This window comes from Aulonocara sp. 'chitande type north' Nkhata Bay, linkage group LG1 (assembly GCF_057382095.1).
Source record: "Aulonocara sp. 'chitande type north' Nkhata Bay isolate Kocher_YH1m ecotype deep benthic linkage group LG1, A_spYH_male_GT1.1, whole genome shotgun sequence".
NCBI lineage: Eukaryota > Metazoa > Chordata > Actinopteri > Cichliformes > Cichlidae > Aulonocara > Aulonocara sp. 'chitande type north' Nkhata Bay.
The window spans coordinates 21,963,906-21,984,083 of NC_141344.1; the positions used below are offsets into that span (position 1 = coordinate 21,963,906).

Sequence of the window (20,178 nt, forward strand, 5' to 3'; positions counted from 1 at the left end):
CTGTAATAATAATAATCGTATTTAACTGAAATGTAAAAGTCTAATAAAGCTAAAATAGTTATCGCCACAAATCAAACTGGGGTTTTTTTCGCTGAAATTAATAGGATGCAAGTGACTCCGAAACCCGTTTCAGTTGATAGTTCAGAGATGAAAACAAAAAGATCTTTTAAAGCAATACTCGTGTTATTCTGAAGCCACATACTTGGACCTGTCGGCTGAATATGGATGATTTGCCCTTGATGAACCATTGCGAATGAAGGATAAAATTGTCCCCTCTCCGCCCCGGTGCCATCACTCGCAGGCTATATATTCATATCCAAATTGCTTTATTGTCACGTGTTAAGCCCCACGCCCCTCTTCTTGCAAACTCCTTTTCCTTTTTCTTTTTTTTTTAAGAAAAAGAAAAACCCAAATGAGCGCACTAACTCGTTCATGTCATCAACATAATCACTTGGGAGAGGTCTCGAAGGCAGGAGATCTGTGTCCCATCCTCTAAGGGAAGACGGGTTTGTGTAACTCTCCTCAAACCTGAGGGGAGTTGTGGAGTGTTTGGTCAACGACAGTGCTTCCTGGAAAAGATCTGAATCGTTTTATAACCAAACCCAGCTGCGGTCTGGTGTGCGCTGCAGTCTCCGCGTGCATGTATGTATGCGTGCGTGCGTGCGGATGTATATGTGTGTGTCTATTTTCATCTGAATGAGGTAGAAGGAGAGGAAGGGGTTTCTGCGCTTCCCTTTCCAATAGAGGGAGAGATAGGAAGAGAGAGGGGGAGAGAGACAGAGAGAGACAGAGAGAGAGAGAGAGAGAGAAAAGTTTGGTCTTGTTCTCCCTTTCACTCTTTTTTTTAGGCATGAACACTGAGACCTGCGTTTCATACAGCGATATGACATCCATGGATTCATATTATAGCTCCTCTGCTGCGCAAGGTAGGGATCACCAGACGGACCACTTTAGGACATTCCCAGCTACTGATACCAAATACAGCCCCGCTGCCTTCCTGCCCAACAAAGGTCAGGGTTACGGAGAAAAGTCCAGGAGCCCCTTCCAACAGGAGTGCCAGTCATTGGATGCCGCCGCAGCTGGGCAAGGCACTTTCAGCAAATACCACCTCTTCATGCAGAGGTCTTCTTGCAAAACACCCCCCGAGGAGGACAAACTGCACCAGGAGAGGGGACACAACGGAGCGCTCATCTCTTGCTACGGTGAGTGGGGAAATAATTAAGATGAGAAAAAAAAAAACCAGATCAGAGTTTTAATCTTGTATTTTCAGTTTAAAGGGAAGAAACTGAAAGGGCCTGTGTATCAAAGGGCACGCTGTGCAAATAAAAGCTACCGTGATCGCTCAGCATCAGGGTGTTTTCTCCGGAGGGAGTCAGCGCGGCGTTAGTTTTACGTCTGATTTCTCGATTAGGCACACTTGCTTTGAACCTGTCACTCACTGCTCCGCTTCTTCCCACAAACTCCGCGGGTAGCTATTAAGGGTTTAGGAGATTTGATCACCAATGGCACGGATGCACAAGTGAACAGGCAGAGCGCAGATCGGCGTGAATGGAGGAGTGTTCTGATTAATCAAACCAGTTATCCAAAACTGTTTTTTTTCTAACTTTCTGTCATCCGCAGAGAGGTGAAACTCAGAAGCATTAAAAGTGCCAACTGCAGCATATGCAGGCTCTCAAAGTGGCAGCGGTTCTGTGCGTAACGCGGTTAAGGAGAGCAATAATCTTCCCGACTATCAAATTGTCTCTTTGGCCATCAAAATTAAATTAGGGCGAATTTAATGCGATAATCTGCACTACAATCCTTAATATTGGAGTTGAGTCGGACAATTGAATTAACAGGTTTTCAGATGGCACAAATAGTGAGCCCCAAACTGATGATATTTTCATTTCATTGCACCGCCTGATTGGATCCAATTAGTTTAATTGCGAAGGGGCGCTGCTGTAATTGGTAAATGATGAGAGTGTGAATAAAACTTTGACCCTAGTTAGGTGGGCGGCCACTTTTAAACAGCATTTTCTCAGCGCATAAAACGCCTTTAACCTACAGCGAACTAAACGTAAGACGATATAGTGAACTTCCTTTGGTATTATCTGTTGTTCAAAAACAGGTACGTCATTTCTTGGTTAACAATAAGAAATATATATATATATATATATATGTGTGTGTGTGTGTGTGTGTGTGTGTGTGTGTGTGTGTGTGTGTGTGTGTGTGTGTGTGTGTGTGTGTGTGTGAAATTAAATATATCTCTATCTCTCTGAATGAAATATATATTATCTGGACTGAGTTTCGTTCTCGCGCTTTCTATATCTATAGCTCAGTGGACATCTGTGCTTAAACGTAATAAATGAAATACTGTAATAAATAATAGAATAAAAAAAATAACCAAAAAAGCGAGCTAACGTTGCAGAAAATTAATAAAGCAAACAATAAAATAAATTCAAGGAACAATAATTGTTTGATGGGAGGCCTCTGTTGTGTCGCCTTTACGCATGAAGTCATCCCACCACGATCGTCCACAAACACAGTCTGTTTATCTTTTTTTTTTTAATTCGATGGGGTTTAGGGATGTTTTGACAGTTTCCGGATGTCGGCCTCTTTATAGCTTCACAATGTCAACAACATAGAACAGTCTTTTCAAAAAGGCATTCTGCTCCTTTAAAATGGCTCTTAAGCTTGTTATTATTCGTTAACTTTGGCGTAGATCTGATGGATCTAGAATAAAAATCGAAATAAAATGTTTTATGTAATGTTGTGAGCCGCAGTCATTAGACCGATACTTAAACTACACTTTTTTTCTTCAGTAAGAGCTATGAACTACTAAAGAACCAAAATCATTTTTATGATAAACTTATTTATATAAATACAAAAAAACCCGATTATTGTGTTTTGTTTTGTTTTTAAATTAAAGGCTTAAAGAGGAATCTTGATATCATATTTGCTGCAGATACCCATAAAGAATTTTTTTTTCTAATGACATAAAATTTTATACCAGCTTTTCAGTTTCACTTTTCTTTGGTGCTTTATCATTTCACTTCCAGTTTTAAAAACTGGAAGTGAAAAACCTCTGTCAGGTTTTCAGGTTCTCGTGGATTCTGCTTCTTTCTGCGACTCAATACTGTCCAAATGCACAGTGAAGAAAGCAAGAAAACAAAATCCATATCCACGCTATCAGTGCTCGGGCATTAATACGACTCAGATGTCAACCTTCTCTGTTTGCTTTTATTTCTCAGCTCAGGCTTGACCCTCAGAGAGCCAATCCTCCTTTAAATCTCCAGTTTGGAAACACGTGACATCCTGCTTGATATTTGCAGATCTCCTGTGTTGTTTTTTAAATCGGCGTTACAGTTGTAGAAATAAAATCTAATTCCCAGTTTAAACGCATAATTCCTAAAATACTGGAGGAAAACTGTGTGAGTCTGGGTGGTGCTGTGGGTGGTGGCTCCCTGTGCTTATCAGTGGCTGCAGGTTTTTCACTGATTTCTGCAGCGCTCACTGACTCGACATAAATTGAACACAGCAGTAAAAAATGCTGAACTCGCGAGCCAAGGGAAGAATTTATAAACGATCCCTGATGTTTTTATTGGAAAATGCTGGACTGTTTTACTTCCTGGCTCATTTCTTTTATCAAACCTGTATTTTACACACTAACTCAAATTGTCAGAGATTTGCTGTGTTGTTATAATTTGCGGCTTGATCCCTTCAGTCAAAGGTGATGTGATGACTGGTCTCCGAGCTGTCTGAAGCGCAGGCCAGCCATAATTGAGACACAGAGCTGCGTAACCGTCTAATAAACATTTACTTACATTAGAGGAACTGCAAACACGGCTATGTTGTTTATACTCAGCACACTGCCAATCATATTTTTACAGCAAATCAACAAGGCAGCTCTTGGAGCCCGAAGAGAGCTTTCAGCTCAGGCTGAGGGCTGACAGCCTGAGACCGACTGATAGACTGGGAGAAGAATATGAGAGAGAGCGCTGAAAGAGCAGTGTGTGGTTAAAAATACTGTTTGAAGGCTGATTTAAAGCAACAGTCAGGCTACATGTCAGATTTAATTGTATTAAAATATCTATAAAAAGAGCCAAAGTTATGGGTTCACATTCCTTAAAAAAATAAAGAATTAATTAAGTATTATTTTAAAAGAATCCCTCAAAATTTAATATACTGGAGAAAATATTCCATATGGAGATTAATGAGTGTTTCTGGACTACTGGATTTTTGTAGGTCATTTGTTTCACAGCATAATGTATATGATTTTACAGGCAAAATATTATAATATTTGCAATTTCAGTGGTGTATGGTTTTCCAACAGGTTAAACAAGCTGCAGAAACTTGAAACACTAAAAATAAGGGACCTTGAGAATTGGTAATTATTTTCCATCACAGATAATGCACGTTTTCTTTTTATAAAGAAATCTTGTCACCACCACAACCAGAAAAATATGCATGCGATTCACAAACTCTACTGTATGAAAAACTTTCAAAAATGGTGAAAAAATAGAAGTCTAGGGACCCGGTAGGTCACTTCGTAGTCTTAAAACAACCACCTACATGTCTTTGTGATCCTCTTCCTCTTTTGATGTGTCCATGTCTTCTCTCAGTGTCTCAGGGTGCTGACCTTTAGCTCGGCGTTCCTGCCCTCATGTGTTTGGAGAGGAGCGGGAGCTCCCCTGCAAGCGCACAGCAGAGAAAATCCATTTGAGCCCCCCCCCCCCCATCCGAAACGCTCTGGTGTCAAAACAGAGCTCTTTGCAACATTTAGAATTGGACTCGAGCTTTACACGCTGCATGGTTAACTACCCCAGCATGACAAAGTGCAGATGGTTGACAATTTAAAGGAAAAGAAGAAAGTTATTAGTAATCTGAAATATGTGAAATGTCGCACTGGAGGGATGAAAGAAGATGTTTACCTCATTTTGAGTTCTGATGGTGGAGAGTGCCAATCCAGAATCTGCCATCATAGGCTTTAGGCCATCCATATGATGAGCTTCATCCTTATCACCACTCAGTGACCTCCTCGTGCCTTATGAGTTGGAGTGGGGGTGAGGGTTATCTTCTATTAGAGAGTAAAGGTGGTCATTAAGAACTCCCACCACATATCTTCCTTGTAGGGGTACAGGAGTTGAGTTTTTTCCTGTAATTTGTCACTCCTCTGTGCTGTTGCATGGAGGATTGCAGGCCTTCTTAGAGGAGATTTGTGCCTCATATACTTTTTTTTCTTTAGGTGTAGGCAGTAACATTATTCACTAAAGACATGCCGCTGTTGCAGTTGAAAGCTATAAAAAATTGCTGTTTGTTAAACTGATTTCTTTGCACAGCCAGAATTAAATACTGCTCTACTGCCCTGCAGGTATTAATATTTCATAACTTACACAGGCAGTTAAGGAAATTATCTTCAGTAGGACCATCATTTACATAATGCTTTCATTGCCTTGTGAGGTTTTGCCCCTGTACTCTTCAGCCTTTTTACATTTTTTATATTCCTTAACCATTTTTAGCCCCACTGCAACAATTTCACCCACTCGTAATGGCAATCTGTGCTGATTGGTTCGAGCAGGGCATAATGGGAACCAGCCACGCAGCCCAGACAACTGAGGCACACTTCAGCAACTCGGTGACATGAGTGGAGGTGACAAGGACTCAGGATCATTTTACCATTTAGCTTAAAGTTTGGCAGGGTAATTTACATTAGGCTCGGTTTGCATGGCCGAGTGAGAGCAGCAGGGCAAAAGAAAAAGGCTCACGAGGACCAGGACTTCCTTTGGTCTCTTTGTCACTGCTTCATGTAAACTGACCGCTTACGCAGAACTAGAAGACTCCAGATTGGTTCTGAAATTTTTTGTACACTTATTGTTTAGCGAGGTGAATTATGGCAAACGGTTCAAATTTCCAAATCAATAACTTGTTGGGTTTTTTTTTTCTTTTCAAGATGTTCTTCTGTTGTGATTTCTGCTTTTTGAAGGCCGGGCACTTTCTGAAACTCTGATGATGATGTAAACATAAAGTTCAACTAAAATACACACAAAAATAGATTTTTTTCTTCAGTTTATTTAATATTTATTCTACAAACCATATTATTGAAACTCTGTGGTTCTTTTTTTAATGTTAAAATTTAGCTTATGATTTGTGATTGATTTAGTAGGATTCCCCAGTTTTTCTGTCAGTGTCAGCGTCTTTTGTCGGTCTGATCAGTTGTGGTATTTGTAGTATTCCTGCTGCTGGGTAATTAATATTTCCTAATCAAAGAGGCGAGGCAGTTTGGGAGTTTTTAATTTCCAAACAGAGCTGCTGCAGAGCACTTTGTTAGGACTGAAGCATTTTGGATGTTTAGCTGGTGGAAACTGGTTGCACGTTGTGTTCTCAAATTCACTTGCAGTTATTGAAACCTTGAGTGGAAAAAAAGCCATCACGCATGTTTTCAACACGGGTTTTGTTTTGTTTTTTCATTTTATGTACTGTGCATTCCCACGAAAAAAACAAAACAGAAAAATGTAGACGAGCAAGCTCTTCGCACTCGGAAGGAATGTTCTGTTTCGATCACACAACAAAAACATAAGATGGAGGAAATTCAGTTTTGTTCCAAAGTCTGGGAGAAACATTTGGAAGAGAGCTGGTGGGTGAGAGACAGGGAGAGCGATGCAGAGGGGGGGTGAGAGCGAGAAAGACAGAGATTGCGTGAGAGGTGATTTATCAACCTTTGTCTTTATGGGATTTTTTTTCACAGTCTGAATTTTTCACAGCCTGCTGAGATGGCTTATTGCTCTGTTGCAGAGAGGTTAATGGCTACCTGTTGCATGGTTACAAACACTGAACAAACAGAAATGTGTTCATGCTTCTTTTGTTTAGTATCAGGTTTTCCCAGTGTACAGCAGTGGTGTAAAAGTGCATTTTGTATGTTTGTATGTATGTAAGCACCTGATATTACAGCAAAGAAACCGAAGTGCAGCAATATCCTTCCAAAAGAGACAAGGCCATGATCGCTTCATCTTCAGCAGAGGTTGAAGATGTTTTTGGACTTCTTCTTCTTCTTTCTTTTTTTAAATGATGTAAAAAAACCAACACAACAACACGGAGAGGATCTCTTATAACATACAGCGGTAAATTGTCTGATCCACATATTTAATGCTTTCGACACTAAACAAAGTGCAGGAATATAATGAGGACAGTAAATGTGTTGGTTGAGACCAAACCCGGAGCTAAGAAAGGATATCAGTGATGTACTTGGCACGCTGCATGAAACTTACATTTAGTGCTGATGTGCTTTCAAACTGCTGAATATGTAAATAAGTACTCATTCTGTTTAAAGGTTTCATTTGAGTCTATTTGATTATACGACACATCGTCTCACTGTTGTGCAACAATTAAAAATACTTTAGCTTTAACTAAAAGTACAAATATGAAACAATAATTCATTACAAACAATAAGTCTCGGGTCTGTGTAATAAAATAATGACAAAACACTTTATTTTTACACATTATATTGCAAATCTTTCATTTTAGCAGCAGTCTGCTTAGGTCTGCATTTGTGATCTGTTATGGAGTTAAACCGGATGATGAGTAAAACAAAGAGCATCTGAAAACAGCATCATATTTTACATCAATCTTTAAGGCTTTCGTTTGACTGCCCAGCGTGCACGGCTAGGCTCTTCTAATGACCCCAATTTAATTTCTCTTTCACAAATGTAATCCAAATGTACTCTGCTAGTGTTTTTTCTTCTTTCTCTACTTTTTGAGATATTTCCTTTTCACTTTGAATGACACGTTGTTAATCCCTCTCAGCCTTCGTGGGGTGTATGATTTATTGTGTTTCCTCTTAACACACCACGCTGACCCCAGTCATCCCAGTCAATAAAGAGGCCAGGAAAAGTGCCCTGTCACTTTACAGCCCTGTTAAATTTACACTTTGATGCTGCCCCTCGTTTTCAGCTTCGAATTAAGCAGCCCACGCCACGTCCCCGTCTAGCCCATAAGAGCGTCTGTTGTGCCCCGATGGCCTTGCAAAATTGCAAGTGTGTGAGACGCAGCAGAGCTTTTATTCAAGTGTGTAACTGTGATTTTCTAAATCCCTCCTGATCTCGTTCGGAAGAATTTTCTGAGTTTTATTTTATGTGTGCAGACCGTTCCCTGTCCGCGCGGCACAGAGCTGCACAGTAATTTGAACAGATGCTGGCTGGTAGAGTCACTGCATTGAAAATAGAATATTCTGTGGTCGTGGCTAAAAACATCTTCATGGCATTTTCATCTAAAAGAGAATAATTCTGGTGCGTGCATTTGCTGGACTGTTCTGGCCTACGTGAGTTAGAGACGCTGCGCGCAGCACTTCTGCGCGCAGCGTGAGAGAACAGCTGAAGTCATGAGCACTGTGATAGAGGTTTTGATGGAGCACATGTTTTTCACAGTCGCTCCTTTCCTGCCTCTCTGAGAGGAGATTTGATCCTGACAGCACTCTTTGCAGCCAGTCTTTCTTGTGCTCTCTCTGCATATGGCATTCCCTGCAGGAGGGCCCACTGCTCTTCACCTTGGGCAGTGCCGGAGTGCTAAAGAAGATTGCATGGATAACAAGCAGGAGATTGTCACAATATCCCGCCCTGCCAAAAAAAACTTCAGTGACGCGATATAAACAATTGCCTTTGATCAGTGAGAGGCCTCATGATTTCAAACAGCCTGACAGCTCTTGCTTTGAAATATGATTAAATAACTGCATAGTATTTATGCTAGGAGAAAACACATTTTCTCCCTTCAAGCTCAACAGGGTATGTTAGTCATGGACAGTGAGGCAATGTTGGAAGCACTGGACCCCCAGCAAGCGGTCTGCACCAAAACACAGCTCCTGAGCCCATCAGGGGAGGCCAGATTTCTCTGTTCTCTGAACGTCGTAGAGCTAAAACGCATCTGGTCGGATGCACGCTGCAAACCGTGCAGCAAGGCAGGTTTTTACTTTCTTCCGTTTTCTTCTTCTTTGCAAGGCTGAATAAAATAAAATAAGAGCCACACAGCTTCTGCTGTCCAGAACAGGCCTCAGTATTTTTTTTTTAGTACCAAGCCAAATGCTTTGCCTGGTATTAATTGGAAAAATATGCTCGTTTTTATTATTCATATCCCTGCAAACAAGATAAGGATTGTAAACTATAAATTTGGTCTCTATTAGCTACTGACAGTCCAGCATTGTACTCGACAGTCAAGAAAACAACTGCAGCAAAAGTAATAAACAGATGCTCGCAAACTTATCTCGTAAAAATGTGTTAGAAGACAGAATTGAGTAGAGAAAGAGACAGGGGAGGGAATCAGGGTCCCTTCAGCTCACCTTGTAGTGCATTACCCAAAATGGCTCTGAGATGGGGTCACTGGGTGTGTGTGTGCATGTGTGATGCCTTCTTTGCTGACCGAGCGCTGAGCAGGAGCTCACACAAACGCACACACCTCCCACTTCTAACCTTGCAAATTCTCAGATGAGCGGAGACGTCCTCGTTCCTGAAAATAACTCCCCCCCCCCCAATGGCGGGAATAGTTATTAACCAAGAGATGTGTTCACAATTGATTAGATCAGCGGGGCCCCAAAAGTCCTGCCAACTCAGAGACATGGCTGTTGAAATTTATGATCAGCTGAGCCATGAAGAAAGAGGGAGCGTGTTTGTAACTGAGACAGAAAGAAAGCGCAAAGATCTCTATCTTGCTTGCATGGCAAGAAGCCGCTCTGCAGCTATTGCATTTTGACAGTTTTGCTGCCAGGTGACTTTGCAGCCACATGACAGACTTCAGTTACACATACGACTAATATGAGGATAAAGTATTCTGTGTGTGTCTGTGTGTGGGTGTGTGCTGGATTGGAGGTGGTTTAGGAAGGTAAAAAAAAAAAGAGTTGTAAAGAAAAATCCAATTTTCTGTCAGGCTCAAATTATAGCCTGAGTTTCTGCTCTCACCCCCCACCCCCCCAAACACATCGCAGAATGATCTACGAACTACAACTGGAGCCTGTAAGCAGCCAGTGATCAAGACCAGCCATTACACACTCAGACAGACAAACACACTGACGCGCACTCTCGGCTCTGCACACCAGCGGATTTCACAAGTCGCAGAATTTCCTCACAAAGAGCGAGAAATCCCTTTGTTCCACCCAATCAAACCCCATGAAATATCACAGCGATCGAAGGCATAAATCATCATTTATGAACACGCTGCCAGGAGCCATGTGACTGGGACGTTTAGTAGGATAGAGGATCAGTCATTTCTTTCATTTATTTACTTTTAAAGGGTGCTGAAAAAATGAAAAATGTTTGTCCCAAGTGCCCAGTGCTGTAATAGATTATATCTATCTGACTTTTTGAGAGGGTCTCAGATCAGAAAACGTTTAATATCAGCATGGCTCTAAGGGGAACAGGGCGATTTGAGAAAACCAAATAAGGCCACGCTGATAAATAATAGCATTTATCTTTCAGTAGCCGTGGGCGTGTGAAATACGCGGTCTTAAAACTCCATTTTTCAAGAGCAAAAATGTTGCAAAACCAGAAACCATTTCAAATCTTTGTGCCAATAAGAGGAACAGAAGAAAGGCCGGGGCAATAAAAACTTTCATCTTGTTCAAACTCCTCCACATGTGATTTGAATCAGTGAAGTGTGAATTGCTTCCTTAAATTCTGAATAATAGCATTTGGACAAACACCGTTAAAAACACATTTATTTTATTAAACTAATATATCTTCTCCAATAAAACATTGTGTGTCTAATCGTCAAGTTACATCCTTTTTGGGCAGTGTTATGTAATGACTTTTCTTTACATGCATTTGGGGTTTAAAAAAAAATCTGAACTTCAGACATTCACAAATATCAGTCCTGATACAATTATAGAAACACAAACCTCTCCTAACAGTTTTTAACCTTTTCCTGACTCACTAGGTAAAGACAGTTCTGGTCTGGCAGATTCTGACTTGGCCCCAGACTCCGACCCACCTGGAATGGACACCAGATACCTAGCTGTGAAGGATCAGGGCGTCAAGGCGGCCTCTGATAGGACACCAGGCACTGACTTAGCGAGCCCTCTGGAAAAGGCTGATGGTGGCGAAAGCAACAAAGGCAAAAAGAGGCGAAACCGCACGACATTCACGAGCTACCAACTGGAAGAACTAGAGAAGGTTTTCCAGAAGACACACTATCCTGATGTTTATGCTCGAGAGCAGCTCGCGCTCAGGACGGACCTGACTGAAGCCCGCGTGCAGGTACTGCAGCACACTCAGCAGCAGCTGAGGGGGAATTTCGCATGAAGCTAAATGGGTTAAACAAACTGCAGATAGAGCTGGAAAAAAAGGAAACACTGCACTTTATAATAACACACTGAGGCTGATTAAAAAACTTTATTTAGGGTGGTCGTTCAGTTTTGTGTCTTTAGAGACGTTAACTTCTAAATCAGAGGTGTAAAAAGAAAAACTAAGCTCTTCCACAGCTGAACATCACAACCTCATGGATCTTTGAGCATCTGCAGCTCGACACAGATAACGTCACTCACAGAACAACATGAGAGATTTATCTGGTAATGTGGGAGTCAGGGGAGAGAGTGGGGGAGTGGGAGCTAACAGAGGCCAGGGGGGCCCAGGGGGTAGCTGAGGTTTGAGCTGCCTGGGCCTCATATGTGCAGTTTTAGGAGCGCAGACTTTCATCAACATATGAGGAGACCCCTTTGACGCCGCTGTTTCTATTTTTCCCCCCATCGCATTTGCACCTAAACGGTTTAATTTGCTGAATTTCTGATTTTAGCTTTGCCAGCGTTTGTCTGGCTTGAGGTGTCTCACTGGCCCGGTTATGACTGCTTTGATACATTCCAACATTAATGGGCAGAGAAGGAAACCTTCACTGTTTCTGTGCCATGTCTGTGTGTGGTGTATGCGTATGACTACAAAAGCCCCTGGATTTTCTCTGTTTTTCTTTCATTAAGTTCCTCTTCTGACAAGAATGTGTCCCTGCTGTTGTCTCCGGGGGTAAGGTGTGAAACTTTTCCCGTGGGCTTTTAGTGAGCTGGAGATTTATATGTGAATTCATATCTATTTGAAGGCATGTGATGTCTTCCAACAATGTACGGAGACAATATTATGGATATAGTTTTTGATGTGCGGGGCTGTCATACATGGGATGAGATAAGAGCTGGATTAAAACCAGTCTTCGACATGGAGTGGTGGCCAGCAAATTTCCACAGCGAAACGCAGGAAGTCCACGCAGCCAAAGGGTTATAACTCAACCCCGAGTCGCTCAAGGTATGCTGCTCGGCTCTGTTCTGCAGCTCGCGCTATCACGGACCTGCCCGCTTCAGATGAATGCAGCTTTTTACAGCCCTCGGCTCTCCCAGTGGTCTTCTTAAACGCTCAAGTTAAAAAAGATAAAAGACACGAGATGCCTTGTCAGTCAGAGAACAGTGTGCTCCACACACGCACGCACAAAAAAGCCCTCACAGCTCATCATTTCAACATCTGGAATGAAAAAACCAAAATGGGAAGAAAAAAAAAGTTGATCAGCTGATAAAAGAAAAACAGTCCACGACGGCTTTTAAAAACCTTTTGTTTAATTATAAAAACAAAAGACAAAAATCACTGAGAGTCCATGCTTAGGTTCGTTGCATGAAAACAGGGGGCTTTCAGTTAAACAACATCAGGGATCGGAGTTGTTTGCTTTTTCAGTCTTGGGGTTTCAAAGGAAGAGAGTGAGCCCAGCTCTTATATACAATATAGGAAGGTCAAAGGTCAAGGGTTTCAATAGCATCGTTGGTTCTGAGAATCAAGATGGCATCTAGTGTGGAGTCACCATCTCTAACTCACAACACTGATAAAAATGTATTTTTTCTATGAAGCCATTTAAAAAAAAAAATGAAATCATGTTTACACTAATACTGTGATTTGAGCTGCGTTCCTTATGGCGACAGGTTAAAAACCTCTAAGTATTGTTTACTTTACCTTTACTTAAAAATAAAAATAGGACCTAACAACATTAAGACTTAACAGGTCTTGCAACAGTACCCTGCCAAGACTGTTAGCCTTTGAGTTAGCGGGAGGTACAGAATAGGAAACACAAAAGTGTTTACAACATAGAAATGAAACAGGATAAAGCTTCACCTTCATATGGAAGCTTGTTTCTGCCACTCAAAAGAAATGTGAGTTAATGATCTCAAAAATCTTTCTTACTAACTTCTGAGAAAATTACTCAAATATAATCTCGAGTTATTATGTCCAAGTTTTCAGATAATAGCTTGAAATTTGATTTAGCATTGCCTGGTAAAAAAATAAATAAAATAAAAACAAAAAGACCCAAACTTTAAACCAGATCCAACGAGGGCAGTGAGGGTCAACTTTAGTTGGCAGGTATGACTGCTATAGCTGTCACCCACCTTTATCATTATGTTTTACACTTTTTACATTTCAGGCAAATGATTAAAGGTAACGCTGTGTTTAACTGCATGTTAAACCAGCAGCTGAAAATATAATGTTAGTTATTAATACCTTTAATATAAATAATATTAATGGTGTTAGCAAATCCTGTGTTGCTTTTGATCATGGCCTATTACAAAACAAGGCTGCAGCAATCTTTTCCAGCATGCATTACATTCCCAGTTCAGTTCTACATTTCTTTGGGTTTTGTGTCCACTGCTTGTCCTCATCTTACCTTTAATTGACACAGGAAATAAGACATTATGTGGTGGGAGGAGGAGAAACGAGAACAAACTCACATTTAATGAACAATAACACCGCTCAGAGGTGCTTCAGCGATATTATTGGCGCTTAAGAGTGTTGGAAAACCGAAGCCAGGCTCAGCCTTGGATTTCTTTTTACTTTGGCTTGGAAGCTGACATGAGTGACAGCAGAGGCGGGTTATCAATCCTCTGAGCCAGTCTCTCACTTCAAAGTGTTTTCAGCCCCATACAGCTCTCCTGCCGGGGCCAGTTTGGTATTTCTCTGCTCTTTCTCTCTGGGGCAGTAACATAAATAAAGCCTCATTGAAAGTCCACCAGCTACTTAAGCTGTCAAGGTCTTTACCAATTACTGTCACAAAGCAGCGTGTGCAACGCAAAAATATGTTCTCGCTGTATAATAGCCAACAGACTTGGCACGAAGCAAAGACTGAGCAGGTTCGAGCTGCTGGCGACACTTATACTGGGCCTTAGAGGTAGCACACAAACATTTTTGGAGTGTAATTATCGATATTAGTCCAAAAGAGCCAGCGTGAGCTTGCCTGGAGTTGAGCATCCTGAGTTGGACAGTGTAGAAGAGGATGCATTAAAACATAAGGGAAAGAAGGATTATGCCCTTTGGTCTGTGTGCTTCTTTAATTTAGTAGGGGACAGCGTCAGAAAGCCAGGAGTTTTGGCTTCAGGAAATTAAAAAGCAAAATGCAAACAAACCTCAACTTATAATCCCATCTCACCTTTCAATGTCCTTTATTGCCTGCATAGATTTATAGTAAAATATCTGGGCACAAAATGTGAGAAATCCCATCGGAAGGTAACTTTTTGGTGCCGAATTTAAAATATAATTAGTCCAGGCTGGTAGCTGAGAGTTGCAAAGGAAATCAGGTGACCTCTAAAGCGTGCCAGAGACAGTGATGATAATTTAAACAAACTAATGCTCTCGATAAACAACGCCATCGGGTTCAGACGTCTGTTTTTGGCGGTCAGCATATAAGCACTAAGGTGAGACGGAGCTCTGTGAAGGCAGCAGCACATTGTTTACATGTTTTATCGTCATTGTTGTCTTTATCATCTATAGGATTGTGTTCATTATTATTACAATTAAAACTAAAAATAATAATTCCTTTCTGCTGCAAGTTTACACCTAAGTTTGAATTTTTGATATGCTTCAAATAATACTTTCAGCCATTGGCAGTCTACCCACATAAGGGTCGTTTTCCCATTTGAAATGGAAACTTAGATTTGTATCTATAGAAAAGTATTTCCTTTAGATTTGAGGGGAAAGCTGCTGTTAAGAGTTCAGGCTCCTCTGACTGCACACTCTGTCCTGGATGAAAGTAAAGAAAACCTCAAGTGTTGCTGGTGGTTTTTGTGATATTTGGACCTTTTCCTTTCTCTGCAGGTGTGGTTCCAGAACAGGAGAGCGAAATGGCGAAAGAGGGAACGCTTTGGCCAGATGCAGCAGGTCCGAACACACTTCTCCACAGCTTACGAGCTGCCTCTCCTGACTCGTCCTGAAAACTATGCTCAGGTACAGTGTGAGCTCTTTAACACGTGTTCTTTCAGACCTCTCTCCCCCGACCAAAAGCTAAACGTAGACAGGGGTGATTTTTTTTTCTTTACTGCTATGATCCTAATTTCTGCTACAGACTGGGAATGATTCGCTTGCAATAAAATCAACTTTTAATTGCCTTCCGTTGCATCAGGAAAGTTGCTGCAGGTGGCAACAGTTAAAAAAAGAATCTCTTTTTCAAGGAGTTGTTGAACATTTTTGAGAAACTTGGCTTTTTTCCTTCATAGTAAGATTATTTTTAAGAAGAAAAAGGGCAAAGTATGTAGCACATTTTGTACGAAAGCACCTCTGTAGGGTACTGATTAACATGCTATGCTGTTTTTTGTCTAATTTTTTCAGGAGGTTCACAGTTTACCAACATTAACCCTCAACAAGGACACAAATAACTAATATATGTACCCTAATTACAAAATCCCTTAAGCATGTAAGGCTTTAGATTGGACTGTGCTGGGTTACAGGAATTGGCACTTAAAGATAAGGAGAGCCAGATAAATGAAAAATACACCTGCACTAATCTATTGTATACACAAGTGTTCGTGGGTTAAACAGCCAATGTAGTCTTTGCTTTCTTTGAGCGTGCATTCAAAATAATGAGGTGTGTGACTGCCTCACTCATGTTGATTTTCCAACAATATTCCAGATCCAGAACCCTTCCTGGATCGGCGGCAGCAGCGCTGCGTCTCCTGTGCCGGGCTGCGTTGTGCCCTGCGACACAGTGACTCCGTGCATGACACCTCACCCCCACTCTGCCAGCGGGGTGTCTGATTTTCTGGGAGTACCGAGTCCCGCAGGTCACGTGGGGCAGGCTCACATGGGCAGCCTGTTTGGAGGATCTCCTGGCATGGCTGGAGGCATCAACACTTACGATCTCAACATGGACCCCGACCGCAAGTCCTCCAGCATCGCCGCTTTGCGCATGAAAGCCAAAGAGCACAGTGCAGCCATATCTTGGGCCACATGATGTGTTGACACATGCTGGATGACGGGGGACCTTGTTGACCCCTGAAAAGTCTAAACAATCCCAGAATGGAGTAAGGGGTGGCACTAAAATCAAGGCAACAGTGGCTACCTTCAAAAATGCTGCAATCAAATTATGTGGGGAAAAAAAGAAAGAGATAAAGATTTGGCAAAATCGGCAGTGCCATGTTTTTGGTGGCACAGCAGTGAGTGCTGTGGAAGCCCAGTGAGAAGGTGAAGGTGTGCTGTATAACAGGAGTTGCAGTGTAGTGCTGAAGATAGGCAAATATATATATATATATATTAAAAAAAAGATGCTAGAAAAAAGTTCAATTAATCCAAAAAAAGAAGAAAAAAAAGAAAAGAAACATCCATGCACTTATTTGCTAACACAGACACAATTTCTATTTGTACAGAGCTTTTGGTATGTTTGTTTTGGTGCTGTTTTTATTCTGATCTTGTTATTTAAAATGTCCCCCTTTTTCCCTTTTTTGCGTCATTTAATTTTAAGTTTTGATTTCACAGCTAGTTTAAAAAGCATTCTGAAAAAAATCCCTTTAAAAAACCTCCATACATTTTACTCTTTGTCAGCATTAACTTAAGTCATGCCGGTGCTGAGATGACCATCAATACAAGCGTCACAGTAACCAAATCTGGGTATGTTTTCCAGTGACTGAAAACGTAGACAGGGCTCTTCCCTCTAACATTACAAAGTAAAACAGATGAAAAGTGGTTCTCTTGAGTATGGCCAAGGGTAAAAGATCCACCTGCTGCACTAACCCAGCCTGCTGATGCCCAGAGAGGAGGAGGAAATGGTGTATGGGAGTACGAGAGGGGCACAGCAGGCCTGCTGCTCTCAGGGTTGAAGAGCCTGGGAGCGCCAGCCTCCAAACAGATGCAGCTCTGTTTTCAGGAGAAAGACTCCAAGTGGACATAACTGTGCCCCTTGCATTTCTAGTCTCACAGGTCTCAGAAAGAGAAGTGCCTACCAGTCAAGCCAGACTGCCAGAAATAACACAGGAACCAGCAGAAGCCTCTTTTGAAACAGAGCGGGCTACTGGGGATAACACCGTGTGTTGACGCTCTTAAGCACTGAATGGATGTCAGTATTCAGCAGCCTTTTCTGGACTTTAACAAGCCTGCATTTGGCTTTCAGTGCAGCGCTGCCATACATGTCATTGTTACTCTTCCTCTTCTTTTTTCTTTTTTTTACCATCATCAGATCTTTCAAAGTACTCCATCACCCTGATTAATGCATAGTGACCTCTGTGGTTCTGTTTAAGGTTTTGGCCCTGTGTTCCTCGTGCATACATGAAGATTCAAGTGTATTTGGACCAGAATGTGTTAAAGCTGAAGTAAAATCAGGGTCTCCTTTGCACTCGGTTGCAATGGGCCGTGACCTAGGACAACAAAAACTCTCAAATTGATTCTGTGTGAGTCCTCAGCTTAACTCCAAATATGTTTGGGTTGATGCCCCACTAAAGTGTGTACATCAGCTGGGTTCTGTAGTACTGAGTAAGCTCGGGTCTCTCTCTCGGATCCAGTTCACCTTAATTATTTGACGCTGTAGCATAAAACAAACTAAATGGCACAAAATCCACAGGTGCTTCGATGATCAGTCTGCCATCTACAGCGAGGTGACTGATGGGAATGAGGTTAAAACTGGCTGAAAGTTCTCTACAGCAGAACAAGGCAGGATAATTGTGTCCATCACAAAGTTGTGACATGGAGACGAGGATTAAAGCTACAAAACTTTGGTCCTAGCTTCATCCGTTTTTGACCATATTTATAAACGTTTTTTCCCCCGTCAGATACCAACATGACAGGTCCATGTCTTCCCTCTGCTTTCGTCTAGTTTACTTCTATCAGGACTTAAGCACTATTCCCTGTGTCTGTGTCCTTTGCCCCCACGAAAAGAAGTGTAAGATAGAGGTTGACCCAGCCAGATACCTCATACCTTGCCTGGGATATCATTCAAATTTTTAAGCATATTTAAAAAGCAAACTTCCATTTTTCCCTGGTAACAGCATCTTGCAGTGACAGAAATAGCCAATGAGCTTTTCAAGTGCAGCAAGATGAGGTAATACATGGCTTCCTTTGTTTGCAAAGCTTGATTTAGGCCTGAAGCATAACAAAGGGTTTCATGGTCTCAGAAAGCAAACCCGATACCTTGTGGTACCACCTCGAGGCAGAGCAACCATTGCTAATTCCCTAAACTAAACCACATTCCCTCTCCTCCTGGGTAGGTAGGTAAGAGAGGTGAGGTGCGGGCTACAACCTGTCAGCAGAGCAGATCGCCCTCAAGTTGTCCAAATCACCTCCAGTTTCACTCCTCTGTGCAAATGCGAGGCATGTGCATGCACAGAGGACATATCCCAGAAGTGAGAGGGTATCCTTGCGAATCTGAACATGGGGCCCCCTGTGCTCTAGCCTAGGGGTTGGACGGAGGGCGAGCTGTGAGGGCGTCTGCTGTGTTCCGGTGTTCTGGGAAAAGGACAGTGCACACAGCTGCGCTCAGGGGGTAAATGCAAAACAAACATGCCTCACACATGCTTCCCCCTCAGCTGTCATGGCTCTGCTTTCAAAGATCTACTCCCCCCTCCCCAATCACACACATTGCACTGCGCCTCTCCCTTCGCTCACTCCCACTATGTCCACCAGCCCCAAGCCGCAGCCCCTCATCGCAGGGTCTGAGGCACAGCCACACAGGCAACTGAGGAAGGCTTTTTAATTAACCCTGAGCCATGTGGAGGCTATGGACTGCAGTATTGTGTGTCAGGATGGACAGGACTGTCTGTCTTCTAGTTGGTCTAGCTGGATGCAGACATACTGGCAATGAGACGCTCAGGTTTACCGTTTTCTGTGCATTCATGAGAATCTCCAGTGAGGTCTTTAACATATGGAAACCAAAGATGGACAGTTTTTACCACTTTAAGTAATTTCCTACACTTACACAAAGCCTGTTAATGCAAGATTCAGCTTCATATTTAAAAAAAAAATCTCTCTTGTATGCTGCACAACTCCAGCCTTGAGTGATAACGTCCCCCTTTCTCATTTTTCTAATACTACTGAAGTCAGGTAATCAGTATAGGAGTAAATATATGATAAATGCGTGCTGTTGTGTGCATGTACAGTGTTGTGCGTGCAGCTTGAAGTGTCATAAGACTCGTAAACATTTTACTAATTTGATGCCGTTTTATTTTGTGGGACAATTTATAAATATTTGAGTGTAAAACTTCTCTTAAACTTGGTGATGATCTGTTTGTATTCCTAGTGTTTGTGGACATTGTTTTCTCATCATGTTATTCTTTAATTTCCCCCTCCTACCAAGTTTGTGTGGCTTTAAGCTGTCTTTGGAAATGAGAGTATGAATTTACTCATGCTTGTGTGATTAAAATACCATAAGTTATTGTACTTTGATTTAGAGTCGCTGTGTTCTGAAATGCGTAACAGCCTTAATAAGGTGGAAGCAGCAAAACAGTAACTGCTCCCTGCAGCTTCTCAGCAGACCGAGACTTCCAGAAAACTCAAACGACTGCAGCCGCGGTACATCCTCCTATTAGCACTCGAAGATCGCTCAAGTCACTCCGAGTCTCAAGAGAAGTCTTTCAAGATGTCAGCTAAAGGCGCTGGTTGGCCAGAGAAGTGTCTGAGGCTGTTGAGAAAACCCATAAAATTTGCTCCGTCTTATTACTTCGCACCACCGTGCCAAAATATTGTGTCATCCCTGTAGTCACATTGTGAAATCCCCGTGCGTTTCAGGTCCTTTGAAGGGACAAGAGTGCTGAAATGAGATCGCGCAACCCACAAGACTATCACACTAATTGAAGCTGACAAAAATACGAACTGCACCCTTTTGAACCGCTGACATTGAACAGGGTGGATTAGGCAGCTATATTAACAACAGGTGACAGCCTGGAGGGAACAGTGGATCGGCCGTGTCACGGAGGGGCTGATCTGGACAGTCACAGATTACAGCGCGAGG

General features: G+C 42.0%; 1 protein-coding gene across 1 annotated transcript; it reads left to right on the forward strand.

Annotated features, from left to right (window-relative positions):
• Positions 1-841: 841 nt before the first annotated feature.
• Positions 842-19,599, forward strand: alx4a (ALX homeobox 4a). The gene is made up of 4 exons (XM_086288304.1): positions 842-1,202; positions 10,894-11,213; positions 15,066-15,194; positions 15,877-19,599. Exons 1-4 carry the CDS (start codon positions 851-853, stop codon positions 16,195-16,197), a joined length of 1,122 nt encoding a protein of 373 aa, XP_086144430.1. The 5' UTR covers positions 842-850; the 3' UTR covers positions 16,198-19,599.
• The last annotated feature ends 579 nt before the right edge of the window (positions 19,600-20,178 follow it).